This window comes from Mya arenaria, chromosome 15 (genome assembly GCF_026914265.1).
Source record: "Mya arenaria isolate MELC-2E11 chromosome 15, ASM2691426v1".
In the NCBI taxonomy this organism is placed as follows: Eukaryota; Metazoa; Mollusca; class Bivalvia; order Myida; family Myidae; genus Mya; species Mya arenaria.
The window spans coordinates 37,626,943-37,642,262 of record NC_069136.1 but is presented as its reverse complement, the minus strand read 5'-3'; the positions used below and the strand labels follow the sequence as shown (position 1 = coordinate 37,642,262).

At 35.2% G+C, this 15,320-nt stretch overlaps 1 protein-coding gene across 1 annotated transcript; it reads left to right on the top strand.

Annotated features, from left to right (window-relative positions):
- The first annotated feature begins 438 nt into the window (after positions 1-438).
- On the top strand, positions 439-5,126 carry LOC128220148 (uncharacterized). The gene is made up of 5 exons (XM_052928425.1): positions 439-583; positions 884-1,483; positions 2,247-2,289; positions 2,634-2,699; positions 3,179-5,126. Exons 2-5 carry the CDS (start codon positions 1,277-1,279, stop codon positions 3,574-3,576), a joined length of 714 nt encoding a protein of 237 aa, XP_052784385.1. The 5' UTR covers positions 439-583; positions 884-1,276; the 3' UTR covers positions 3,577-5,126.
- Positions 5,127-15,320: the final 10,194 nt, after the last annotated feature.

Sequence of the window (15,320 nt, the reverse complement as noted above, 5' to 3'; positions counted from 1 at the left end):
TTATCGATTTCTACAGGGTTGTTAGGACAGAATGACGCTTAGGTTTAATATAAGTAGTATTTGAAATAAGTACATTTAATGCTTATTCGGTCATAATTTGATTTAGTTAACAATGCGTCAGTAGTCTTAACTATTCGCGTTTTGTCTACTGTTTTTATTTTATTTTTATTTTATTTTAAGGCTGTTATACAACTATACATGGTTGTTTTTATTAGGAAACCAAATTTGGGACATGAAAGAAGAAAGAATTTAGTTTGCTTCATTATTGGTTTCCCTATTTGTGACACGACCCCACCTTCCACCCCATACGTCACTACACTGGGAAAACTGTTTTTTTTTCTAAATATACATCTACATTTTATATAAGGCTTGTGGAATTGACTCGGATCCAGTTGAATTATGTCCATATATACAGCGCTGTCAAGGATAATCATTTAAATGAAGACTGTGATTCGATAAACACACATCTTGATTCTACATTATGTTAATCACACCATACTACTAGTTCCACTGACTGTTCATCATTTAAACATGACTGTATATTATTAGATTATTGGACAGTCCATTCGTCAAATATTGAACAGTGAGTACAAATCAAATACAAAACGCAGTTCAATAACTCATAAAGACTACAAATATAACAATAAATGATATCACAAAAATGTTTAATCCAAGTTACCCTAATTGAATTAGTACAAAATCATAAGCGTGTACCTGAAACTTCAGTATGCCTGTATCCGATGGTAACTTAAAACGCGTATACCAACCGCAGGTATGATTATACCGGTCAAAGATGTAATTATGGTCAATAATTATTTTATTTAAAAATGTTAAAAGTACTCAGATAGAGCCAATGATTATGTATTTATTTTAATATTTTCAGTTTAAAAAATATACTATTGACTTCGCTTGCCAGTGATCCTGGGAATCTGTCATTGGATTGACCTAAAAATAGGAACAAGTACTATTGGAAAAACCAAACTTACAATTGCACTATAAAGGACGAATTAGGTTAAAATAAGTCGATACCTACTTTGGAGAAACGTCGAAAGAAGTGGAAGGTATAAAGGAATTGAAATACGGGACAGAAGTAAAGAGACTGACAAAAAAGAAAATGGATGCATTAGGGGTATATGAAGTGGGAGAAGGCGCGTCCGACCGGCCTAAGGCGTCGACTTGCGATTACTTCAGAGAAAACAGTGCGAACGCAGAAAGGTAAAAGGTGGAGCATAAAAACTTGCTTGCGAATAACACAAATCCTTTTGTTGGAATAAACATGGAAAATGATGGGTACACTTCGGCTTCCGTAACTTCCTCGAGACAAACGGTCGCCGAAAACCGTGAGGAATGGACATGTAGACGTGCGTGTTTGGTTATAGCAGTGAGCGCCGTTATAGGATGTCTGCTGTCATGGACCGTTCTTATACCAGTTTTCTACATGAGCAGATCGTCCGCTTCTGCCGAGCCTATCTTAAATTCGTCGGTATGTTAGGTGTATTAATTGTAATTTATGTTTATCAATGAAAGAACTAACAGCTGCTCTGGCGCAAGAAACCAGTCTAAGGTTATAGCGTTCCGTTTTGAATACACACACCAATGCCTTAAATAAATAATGCACCAGTCAATTGTAACCCTGGCCCCCCCCGGTCCGGGGGTATACCGGAGATAGCCGGGGAAATGGGTCGTGTTTTTACTTTCCATGTGGCCCCGCAGTGCCGGGTGACTGCGGTGGTTTTATCTTCGCGCAAAATTTAGCGGAGACTTATCCTTATCTAGAGTCCCTGGGGTGCAGGAGCATTTGGCGGGGATTTAACCATCAGTTCGTCCCGGGGATTTTACCCGGGGTTGGCTGGATCAAAAGTCAAAGTCCCCGCTATTCCCCGGACCGGGGGGGGGGGTTACAATTGACTGGTGCATAAATAAACTCAAATATATTGGCTAAAAATAACCTTATATACCTCGTCGAATGAGCTTTGCCTGAGTATAAGTATAAATAGACTCAAAACCACCCCTAGACTGGCTTCATTCCGTAAATGGGATAAACTGCGGACATTATCAAAGAAACATTATTTTAAAATAAAGTGAAAATTATTTTTTTTCCTGTTGTTTTTTTTTTTCAATATAATTGATTTCAACAGAGGATAGTGCATGTATCTATGGACTAATTTGATATAATGTCCCCGGTTTCACGATTGACATCATACTGAGTTTGGGATTCCGACGCGTACTTTCGTTTCTATTTATAGGTCAATGAAATGACAGCTTTGCAGAAGCCCTGGTATGAACCATGTAAGTCAATATATTACTTTTAAATGAAATTAATAAAATAAGTAAAAAACATTGGTTTGATCTGAGTAGTTAAATAAAATCATTATTGATAATGATCCCAATATTTTAATATATGAAAGACTACAGAAACAAGCACAGTAGTCTAAATTTTAAACATAAACCCCGTTTAAAACAACTTAGACACGTACTGTATGTATTAATCATAACCGCGGCGGGGTATTCGCGTTTCAAGTTACGATCGAATACAAAAATCCACAACTTTCAGGTATGACATGCCCCATAATTATATAAATAGAAAACACCCCACCAGGTTTGCAATAAAAACCTTGAATTTCAATTTCTAGATACGGACAATGCAGATCATAGCAAACCAATCGGAAGATTTGTCCTCGATCAGCAGACATTGATGGGTATGCACATGTCAGAGCTATTATATCGATAAAAATAGATTGTAAAATAGTCATAATATTTATACTACTATACTGACATACATAGCTTACGTTAGAATTTAACTACTTTGCTACGGACGGAACCATATCGGAGTTCACATTGTTTACTCAAAGCGTGTGTTAAACCTGCAAGCTCCAATTTCTTGAATCATAATAAGTTATTTCTAAAAGAATGAAGCTAAGACTTTCTTCAACTGTTATAGGAAATTAATTTTAAAAAGGACAATATAAATGTGTTTTTTATTAATTAATTAATATTAATTAAAGTGACACCCTTATTCAAAATCAATACATACAAATGTTTAAAAAACGTCAATTTTGACTGGTGAACCTTTATTTGGGAGTAAGAGTGTTTCTTCAAGAATTTTCGCTAAACAAAGTTTACAAGCTAATATGGTTTTTAAAAACCATTATCTAATACGATTTTTCTCTGTTTTAAGACAGTGGTTTCCTACGATGGAAGGGATCGGAGCAGACAGTAGGCTCCCGCGTGCTGCCGAGCCCGAACGAATCCTGTGTGGTAGCGCCGGAAGCCGGACTCTACAGGGTATACTCACAGATCACTTTCGCATTTGACGGGCGGACACACCGGTCCGAGGTTGCGCACAGCGTCCTAGTGCGAACGGGTGATGACGAGTACATGGTGCAGAAAAAGTTAATCAGCGTTCCTTTCAGAGACCCCAAACTTTCGAAGCGCCATCAGACAATGGACCCCAGTAACCTCATAACGTCCGCGAAAGTCGCCACCGACGACCGCATTTGCATATTGGTCAGCCCGGTGGGTCTTGTGTACAAGTCACAGGTAGACAACGTACTTATGGTAGTGAAAGAAGGTTGAAAAGAGGTTTTCGTTGGTACCGAGCCTTTTAGCACAGGAAAAGAACTGGTTGTGTTGCTACGTGACGCCTTCGCATGGAAGGTGGGCAAAAGGCGGCGGAAGTTCCGCACTATGTTACTGCTATGTTCAGTCACGTTTTGAAACAGTGTTCAATATTTCACGGGTCCATCTCAGCACAATTTGATGACACCGTTAGTGTATTCTTTTAAAGTAAAATAAACTACGAGTTTGGTGTTAAAGTAGGCTGAGCAATCGCAAGTGAAAAACACACATTATACACACGCTTATTTATATACATTTAACACGAAACACCTTTCCTGGGTAAATACTCGATCCTCAACTTTTTGGAGCATTTACTTTATACAAATATTGCTCCCTTTATTTATTGGGATTCACTATATTGCATTTATCGGTATCTATTCTAAGCAGATCTACCTCATGTTTTTATATTTGATTTTTTGTAAAATTTACTTTTTATTTTTTGTATAAATCTGTTTTATTTCTATACCTTGATCATTATAGTTGAACAATAATTTATATACTCGATAACTGTTGTTGTTATTTTTTTGTCTTATTTAAGAAAACTTTCCTTATTACATACATGAATATATAAAAAAAAACATGTTAGCTTTATTTTTTACGGCATTGTAAGAAATCTTCGTTTTAAATAAGGCCATGACATTGTAAGAAATGATTGTATTAACAAAGGCCATGACATTGTAAGAAATGATTGTATTAACAAAGGCCATGACATTGTAAGAAATGTTTGTATTAACAAAGGCCGTGACATTGTAAGAAATCTTTGTTTTAACAAAGGCCATGAGAAATGTTTGTTTTAACAAAGGCCATGACATTGTAAGAAATGATTGTATTAACAAAGGCCATGACATTGTAAGAAATGTTTGTATTAACAAAGGCCATGACATTGTAAGAAATGTTTGTTTTAACAAAGGCCATGACATTGTAAGAAATGTTTGTATTAACAAAGGCCATGACATTGTAAGAAATCTTTGTAATAACAAAGGCCATGACATTGTGAGAAATCTTTTTATCACATGCTACACCTTGTTTCCGGTTTAATATAACCATCACGTATTTTTTTATATTACACATGTGTAATATAACATTGCTCTTCATCTATTGGTCAGAAAATATATCGCTCCGCATTTATATAAAAAGTTAATTGGCAAAAAGGAACTGCTAATTGGTAATATTCCTGTATACCAAACCTTCAATTCTTATTTTATTTCTATAATAAATATTTGTTTTGTTAGAGTAGTTGAATTTCTTTCTAAATATTAAGAGGATAACAAAGTATGTCGTCTTGATATCTTGAAAAAGCAAATTTAGAAGCGTCCAAAATTTAGTTTATTTTAACCGAAAATGAACATAAACATTATGACGTCACATCTACTAGATGACGTCATGATGTTTATGTTCACTTCCGGTATAACAGAAAGAAAGATTTCGTTAAAATTAAAGTGTTTACAGTGTGATTTTTACTGGATATCATCTGAGAATGCATTCTTAAATAAACGGAATTAAAACGATCGGGTATATATGCTGTTTTAAATAAATCCTGGTACTACATTCCTGCAATGCATGTAGCGCGGGAAATGACAACACTTGGTGATATTCGGCTCATCAGCCTCGCAGGTGAAACAGGTAGGGTTTTTTTGCCATTTTATACCGGAAAAAGCATGTGATAAAAAGAATCTGACACTCGTTGTCATTTAATACCAATTTTTACTAAACTCGTCCAGGAAAACTGTTAGTAAGCTCGCCAAAGGCTCGCTAACTAACAGTTTTCCTGGACGAGTTTAGTAAAAATTGGTATTAAATGACAACGAGTGTCAGATTCTCTATGTATTAACAAAGGCCATGACATTGTAAGAAATCTTTGTATTAACAAAGGCCATGACATTGTAAGAAATGTTTGTATTAACAAAGGCCATGACATTGTAAGAAATGTTTGTATTAACAAAGGCAATGACATTGTGAGAAATGTTTGTATTAACAAAGGCCATGACATTGTAAGAAATCTTTGTTTTAACAAAGGCCATGACATTGTAAGAAATGTTTGTATTAACAAAGGCCATGACATTGTGAGAAATCTTTGTATTAACAAAGGCCATGACATTGTAAGAAATGTTTGTATTAACAAAGGCCATGACATTGTAAGAAATCTTTGTTTTAAGATAGGCCATGACATTGTAAGAAATGTTTGTATTAACAAAGGCCATGACATTGTAAAAAAATGTTTTACCCTTTCATAAACTATGTGTTCATTGCTTCAGTGGTGCTTATTTATAATATACAACTGTTTTTGGATAAATAAATTATTATTCATTACGGTTTCCTTTGTTGGATTGACAAGAACAATGATTTTGCTTAAAGGCTGTTGAAGTTAAATGGTTATTCATGTTTGTTTTCTTTTTTATATTTATATTATTTATTTTATGTATCTATGTGTATATATGTGTACAAACGTTCACGCATTCAGATATAAGCAATAAAACACGGCCCTTGTTCTATGCTTTCTTGCAATGTTCCAAGTTTATTGCTGTCATTGCAAACACAGTTAAAATCAAAGAAATACAGCGGGTTTCATACATAAAATACAGTTAAAGGATTTTTTATCAAAAGGGCATCTATTTTTCAATTAACATTGATGGACCCAGTGGCGGCTCCAGGAATTGACGTTAGAGCAGGCGTAACTTAGAGGCGCATAAACTGTAAGGGGTAATTGAATCAAGAAAATTTTAACAATTTGTAGTCGAAAATAATGGGCGTATTTTATTATGTTCTATCTCCTACATTGACATAAAAAAGTAAACTTGGATGATTTTAGAGGGGGCGCACGCCGAGTGCGCCCCCTCTAAACCCGCTAGTTGGGGCATTATATTCACCATTGTAACTTATTATTTTCAAGCTGCTTCCTTGGCCCTATTTTATAAAGTCATAGCAATCGAAACTCTTCGGTCATTTTTTATCGAAAACAACCTCGGAGGTATATGGACGCTTTACAATGTCAGTTTGTTTTCCATTTAACTACGCTGCAAGTAGATCGCGTAGTAATTTCAATTTAGCAGTTAAACGGAATGAATCATGTGACTATTAATTATTTATGCAATAAAACACTTCAATGGCAATTAATCAACCCATAATCATACAAAATACACAGTAAAACACTGAAATTGATAAAACTATTATTTAGCATTTTACAAACTTTTTCGGCACACATCCAAGGAAAATGGCCGAAGTGTTCCGAATGAAGTCATAAATGGAACTGACTCTTTAATAGCTAGTTCTTTGACAGCTATCATTATGTATGTACAACTTTGATCACATACAATTTTGGTGTTATTCATATATAGTTGCTAGCTGGTCACTACCACGGAGCGAAAATACGTTATACATAAAGCACCCAAAACCCTTTTCAAATGTTCAGAATTCTCATAAATGTATGTGTGAATCGGGTAACAAAATGAAGTATCAGGTCTGTTAAATCAAACCGTTTTTGAAACAGTAAACCTAAAACATGTTTGCTTTGATGTTCGGTGCGATTGTTAAAGAAACAATGAAGAACAGTTTCATGATTTTATCAAGCTTACAGGTAGATTTCAAATAAAGCTGAATCAAAGAAAATCTTGGGGCATTATCACGCAAATATGCAATTTCGATAGTGGTTGTGGTTTTAAGACAAATATTTCTCCAGAGTTTTTATCTGTCCCAAAAGAATAAGATGCCGGTGTCAGGCTACGCATTCGTGTCCAAGATGCGTTAAATTGCATTTTTGTTGTAAATATGTTATCCCTCTCTAATAAACTGCCTTAAACTGTTGCATATTAGTACCTGTAAACGATTTGAGGACGAATGTTATAAACTTATTAGCAAATACTTTTCATCAAATGATAAATGATATGTTGCCATATTGAAAACCTAATATTACTGAACATAATATATTGAAAACTGAAATCTTCTTATATGTGAGAGGTTCATACACTTTATCATGTTATGGGTACATATAACAGATAATTGCAAGATTTCATTTGTGGCATCGTTCTTCTTCTTCTTCTTCTTCTTCTTCTTCTTCTTCTTCTCCTCATCCTCCTCCACCTCCTTTTTCTTCTTCTTCTTCTTCTTCTTCTTCTTCTTCTTCTTCTTCTTCTTCTTCTTCTTTCTTCCGTCGAATATGACTATTATAGTCATGTGTGGGGGGTTAAATAGAGTAAGAATGTCAAGTCACCCAAGCTACTCACTCAATTCACCCAGGTGGGCTTGACAGGTGATAATAAAATAGTGCAAAACCATAGCCTAAAATGCAACAATGAAATTGTCCTTGTTTTAATAAAGGGAGCGAAGCGAATTGAATAATATTTTCATAAAAACAATTATATAATTTTACAATGAAAACTACAGACATTAAAGCACAGTAGTTAAAATTCAAATATAAATCTTGTTTAGCGTCTGAGCCCCGATTACTCAGTGGTAGAGCACTCGCTTCGGTCCGGGAGGTCGAAGAATCAAACCCCGAACGCTTCAAAACTGAAAGACGTTAAACTATGGTATCAGTAGCTCCTTAAAGCCTAGCGCTCATCATTCCAAGGGTAGTAATTGGAAAAAGTGTACTCAGTGTTTGTTAAAATCCAGGAATTGTTGTATCCCGTATATCGGTGCTTTACACCGAGCTGGTTAAAGAACCAATACGTCTCTTCGCAAAGAGCTAGGATATCGCACACGGATCGCACACGCATTATACTCCGTTTCTTAAAGTCTTCAAATATTTTGGCTTGATTGAGAATTGCAGTCATTTCTTTTCATGTCAGTAACGGCATTTGAACACAATTCAAGTCTCTGTGGTGTCACGGTGGGGTCAAGCCAATAAGCTCGGACAGACCATGATATACTCGAATACAAACAACAAACAGAAGGCAAAGGCCCAAGCGACACCGAAACATAAGACACAAACATACAAACGCCAAAAAAAGACAACACCCATCGCATCGATAATGGATATACCGCCTTGAAACGGTCGGCGAAACACAATTTCATTGGAATAAGAGTGGTCTGTTTTTTAACTAGTGTATTTAAGGAATGAATTGCGGGGTTGATGTCATTATCGGGGTATGAACGCAATTGGGATGGTCAAAGTGTGTGGAGTCCGAAGGGAAACGCGAGAAAAGATAAACCACTTGAAATCACTTTTAAGCGTAAAATTGAAACACTTTTGGCAACAATACGTTTAAAATAAAATAACTTTACACTTTCTAAAATGTTTATTTATATTTTACGAGACCTGCTGACAGAATACAAACAATAACAGGATCAAAAGTGTTCATGTATATTGTTATGCAAATGCGATCCGAACATATATAAGATGTTGCGTTCATCGATTGATAAACGCAATTGCCGAAAGGCAGTTCATTTAAGGAATGGAAGTTGAGGTGTAAATATATGCACATAACCGCACACTTGTCCCAAAATGTATCAACAATAAAGTATAGAATATGTGTTTCATCTGACCCAGCATCAACTTAAAGAATAAAGTAAAACTAACATCAGTGTGTGTATACCACGTGATAAATTACGTCATTTATGCTACGTCGGAAGGCAATATTTTGCTTAAAATAAAGACTTATATCAAAGATAACTTTTCGCTTACTTAATTAACCAATATAAATGAAACAAAGGCCAGTCTATGCAGCTTAAAGAGCCCCACCTTTGTTTTATAACCGGAGTTTGATAAGGTGATTAGTTTCATCAAACACTTCGACAAACCTGTTTCCAAAACAATGTTTTGACAGTGCTCCGTCAGACGGCCGTATCGTGAAAAGGTTTGTCGAAGTGTTATAAGAAACTAAACTCTCAATCAAAATTTGGTAAAAGACCGAAGGCGGGGCTCCGTAAGCTGCATAGACTGCGCTATGTGTCATTTAAAATGGTAAAGAAAATGAAAAGTTATCATTGTTTTAAGTCTTCAATCGAAGCAAAATATTACCTTCCGACGTAGCATTTATGACGCAATTTATCACGTGGTATACACACACTGAACATATAGACTGATAATGACATTTCAACTACTCAACGATCGGATACATACATCACCTGCAAACAAAGGAGTCAAGCTGAAGCTACAGTGCCAAAATCTTAAAAGGTTCGATGTGGTCAATCAAAAACAGCAAGTAGTACGTTTTGCGTACACAAGCAAGTAGAAGACTTAAAATCTAGTGTATCTTATTATATAATATTCTCACTTGAAGGTACTTGAACTAGCAAATCCAGAGAAAACCTGAGCTCAATAAATAGATCTATCCTCGTCACAATGCTGTCTCATTTTCTGTGTAAGTTCATGTTTGGATCTTGGAGTGGACATAAAGCGTATCAATAATATGTGGCATGATACACAGGCTACAACAAGAAGGATCGTTGAGCGACATAAAGCGTATCAATTATATGGGGCATGATACACAGGCTACAACAAGAAGGATCGTTGAGTGACATAAAGCGTATCAATTAAATGTGGCATGATACACAGGCTACAACAAGAAGGATCGTTGAGCGACCTAAAGCGTATCAATTATATGTGGCATGATACACAGGCTACAAGAAGGATCGTTGAGCGACATAAAGCGTATCAATAATATGTGGCATGGTACACAGGCTACAACAAGAAGGATCGTTGAGTGACATAAAGAGTATCAATAATATGTGGCATGATACACAGGCTACAACAAGAAGGATCGTTGAGTGACATAAAGAGTATCGGTAATATGTGGCATGATACACAGCCTACAACAAGAAGGATCGTTGAGTGACATAAAGCGTATCAATAATATGTGGCATGATACACAGGCTACAACAAGAAGGATCGTTGAGTGACATAAAGAGTATCGGTAATATGTGGCATGATACACAGGCTACAACAAGAAGGATCGTTGAGCGACATAAAGAGTATCGGTAATATGCGTCATGATACACAGGCTACAACAAGAAGGATCGTTGAGTGACATAAAGCGTATCAATAATATGTGGCATGATACACAGGCTACAACAAGAAGGATCGTTGAGTGACATAAAGCGTATCAATAAATGTGGCATGATACACAGGCTACAAGAAGGATCGTTGAGTGACATAAAGAGTATCGGTAATATGCGTCATGATACACAGGCAACCACAAGAAGGATCATTGAGTGACATTAAGCGGATCAATAATATGTGGCATGATACACAGGCTATAACAAGAAGGATCGTTGAGTGACATAACGCGTATCAATAATATGTGGCATGATACACAGGCTACAACAAGAAGGATCGTTGAGTGACATTAAGAGTATCGGTAATATGCGTCATGAAACACAGGAAGGATTGTCGATTGGACATAAAGTATATCCGTAATGTGTGTCATGATACACAAGCTACATTGACAAGGATCTTTGAATTGGCATAAAGCGTATCAGTTAAGTGTGACGTGATACACAGGCTACGAGAAAAAAAGGTTTTGGAGTGGGCATAAAGAGTATCAATAATTTGTGTCATGATACACAGGCTACATTAACAAGGATCTTTAAGTGGGCATAAGCGTATCAGTATTGTGTTGCGTTAACACAGGCTACAAAAAAGGATCTTTGAACGGCCATAAAGTGTAGCAGTAATGCGTGGCATGCTACACGGGCTACATTGACAAGGATCTTTGAGTGGGCATAACGCGTAACAGTTAAATGTGTCATGATACACGGGCTACATTGACAAGGATCTTTGAGTGGGCATTACGCGTAACAGTCACGTGTGTCATGATACACAGGGCACAACAAGAATGATCTCGGAGTAGACATAATGCGTATCAGTCAAGTGTGTCATGATACACAGGGCACAAGAATGATCTCGGAGTAGACATAATGCGTATCAGTCAAGTGTGTCATGATACACAGGGCACAACAACAATGATCTCGGAGTAGACATAATGCGTAACAGTCAAGTGTGGCATGATACACAGAGCACAAGAATGATCTCGGAGTAGAAATAATGCGTAACAGTCACGTGTGTCATGATACACAGGGCACAAGAATGATCTCGGAGTAGACATAATGTGTATCAGTCAAGTGTGTCATGATATACAGGGCACAAGAATGATCTCGGAGTATACATAATGCGTATCAGTCAAGTGTGTCATGATATACAGGGCACAAGAATGATCTCGGAGTAGACATAATGCGTAACAGTCAAGTGTGTCATGATACACAGGGCACAACAAGAATGATATCGGAGTATTCATAATGCGTGTCAGTAAAATGTGGCATGATACACAGGCTATATTAGGAAGGATCTTTGAATGGACATGAAGCTTATCAGTACAGTGTGTCCTGAGACACATGCTACAACAAGGATCTCGGATTGGAAATAATGCGTATCAGTAAAGTGTGTCATGATACTTAGGCTACATTAAGAAGGATCTTAAAGTGGGCATAAATCGTATCAGTAAAGTGTGTCATGATACACAGGTTACAACAAGAATGATCTCGGAGTAGACATAATGCGTATCAGTCAAGTGTGTCATGATACACTTGGCACAAGAATGATCTCGGAGTAGACATAATATGTATCAGTCAAGTGTGTCATGATACACAGGGCACAATAATGATCTCGGAGTAGACATAACGCGTAACAGTCACGTGTGTCATGATACACAGGGCACAACAACAATGATCTCGGAGTAGACATAATGCGTATCAGTAAAATGTGTCATGATACACAGGCTATATTAGGAAGGATCTTTGAATGGACATGAATCGTATCAGTACAGTGTGTTCTGAGACACATGCTACAACAAGGATCTCGGATTGAACATTCTCAAGAATGTGTGTCATGAAACACATTCTACATTGAGAAGGGTCTTTGAATGGACATAAAGCATATTAGGAATGTGTGTCCTGATACACCGGCTTCAACAAGGATCGTGGAGTGGGCAAAAATCATATCTGACAGTGAAACTTTTTGTTTATTATTTATTTTCAAATTATAATGGAGAACATTGACAAAACTTACAACCAAACTGTCTTATTGCATATAATTAGTATGACTTTCAGGCTAAATATGGTATATAACATAAGTGGCAATATATTGTATATGAGATAAATGAGACTAATAATTGTATGTGCATTTTTGTTGCAGATCAATGTGCATTTTCCGTGCAGATTAAAGTGCATTTTTATCCAGATACTAAGGCAATTTACGAAGTCTACATTTATATTGACTGACTTTAAAATATTACACCATAGTACATTTGCTGCTGCTATAATACTACATGACTATAATAGAAACATGGAAGTAAGCTGAACAGGTAATTGTAAACAAACCGATGGCATGGTATATCATTATTTTTATGTTTTGTTATAAGCTTGCACAAAATATGTATGTTTAAAATAAAAATAAACAGTTGCTATCTCGGATATTTGACTATACTGAGCATTAACAATCACAGACTTTTACACATGTACATACTTGACAATAATATAGCTGTCTGATTAAGGATTATAAGTTTAGAAAATATATAATGTTCGGTAAATGTTCATAGAAGAAATTATGAAAATAAAACTCATTTCACAGCAATACCAAAAATGTTTTATATGACTCCAATGACATCCACACTTAATATAAGCATTTTATCCGTTAATGGCAAAAATAACCCATGTGCATCGTAAAACAATAAGCTGATAAGATCTTCTGGCACCTATAATGGACAATTTGGTTAGATTATATAAATATGCAAGTAAATAATTTAATAGTCAAACATGAGTGCACAAATAATTCTGACCGCCAAATGCCTATATACTACAAGAGGATAAACAAGAGAATACAAAAAGACAATGTTAAAGACAAAAAAAACAAGGAACAATGTGAATGCAATTATAACTCAAACCATACAGGTAAAATCAACAATATATATACAATAAAAACCAGGCATAATGGCCGAAAACATCATATTCAGATGAAAGGAATATTAAGAAAATTGAGTAATGAACACTTAAAAAATAGTCTTTTCATTAATGAAACCCTCTTTACTGTCATTTTTTTTGGAGCTATCATAAAATGAGCACCCCTTTATTTTCTTATTATCATTTATGAAGCATTTGTTTATTTTCATTTTTTTGCAGTTGTCATACCATGACAACAACTTCATTTTTTTAATTGTCATTAATTAAGCCTTTTTTTCACCTTTTTGAAGCTGTAAAATATCATGACAACCCCGTTATTTATAGAATAAACGTTACATACAATGTATACAAAGAGCAGTAACAATTACAAATTACAAATTAACCATGGAGCTAAATAGAAAATATTAACACATTATAATTTAAATATTATGAACAAAAATGTCTAAAAAAATGAATGGAGATGCGTCTCTTTTTCAAATACAAATAGGAAAGAAATTTACATAAGTTTTTAGTAACTTGTTTTCCAATCTTTGTTCGCTGTATTGTTGTTAAAATACTTTGTATCTGTAAATTTGAAATAGATACTGTTTAAACTAAACTAAATAAATGTTAATCTATATAATGTGTAACCTAATTATTGATAACTGGTAATATTTTTATTATATTTACAAGCATGTGTATATGACAAAGCAACAACATTATCAAATTTTTACATTAATGAACAAACAAAATGAATGGAGACAAATATTTACAACAAGGAACAAACACAATGGACTAAGATACATTTGAAATAGGGTAATGTTGTCGGTGAAGTGACATGAATATTTTACTGCTTAAAGCATACAAATTTAGAAACAGACAAATGTTAAAAATGTTACATACTATTGGGAGATCATAACTACAATCATGAACATGTGTAATTAAACACATCATTTTTAGTGATAATACTGAAGATAATCATGAGATAAAAAGTAAGATAAGATTGAGCATGTATATAGAGGATAACAGTTTGCTTGAGTGTTAGATAATAATCTTTAACACCAGGGAGCACCAAAAGTTATTTTTCATTAGCATGTAAACCGTAATAATATTTCCCCTGTTGGTAGATTTGTCGTTTTGACTGTTGAATATATTCAATAAATGTAATATATGTTTAAGTTTTACACAAATAATAATTTTAAGCGACAACATGAAAACTGACATGAAAAGCTTTAAAACAAATTCAGCCAGTGATCAAATAATAATGAAGGAACACATACCGTATTTTCTAGACTATAAGGCGATTCGCTTATAAGACGGCCCCCTAACTTTGCCCATGAAATCTGGTGCTTTTTGTTTCGACTCGCTTATAAGACGGGGTCAATTTTTAAGCAAATCTAAAATGCTAAAATTCTTCCTAATGTGTAAAAATGTTCAAGCTCAACGGACAATTATCGACTTTCGCGGTAACTGTTTTTGTTTTCCTCAAAGAAAATGGCAGTCAACTGTGAGCTCTCTATTTGGAGGTAGGTTAAAAATGAGTACATAAGTTTGCAGGACAGGTCGTTACTTATCGGAATTGTAATAATTAATCAATAACAACATATGTTTGTTTTAGTTTTTTTTTTATTGAAGACACCAATGAAGTTCTTCGGCAAAATAAATGGCTTTAATAACATAACTGCGAAAAGCCGCGGCATAAATAGGTGTTTGTTTAGCAATAATGCTTCAGGCAATATTGTCCCTTGATTGGCGACGAACATAAAGGATTCATATTCGCATTGTCATTTGTTTGCTTAATCAAATTGACAGTTAGGTACCTACATCAT

Coding starts and splice junctions, on each gene's coding strand:
- LOC128220148 (XM_052928425.1), top strand. CDS start 1,277: ATGGAAAATGATGGGTACACTTCGGCTTCCGTAACTTCCTCGAGACAA. Junction 2,290..2,633: donor GAAGCCCTGGTATGAACCAT/GTAAGTCAATAT, acceptor TTCAATTTCTAG/ATACGGACAATGCAGATCAT. Junction 2,700..3,178: donor CGATCAGCAGACATTGATGG/GTATGCACATGT, acceptor CTCTGTTTTAAG/ACAGTGGTTTCCTACGATGG.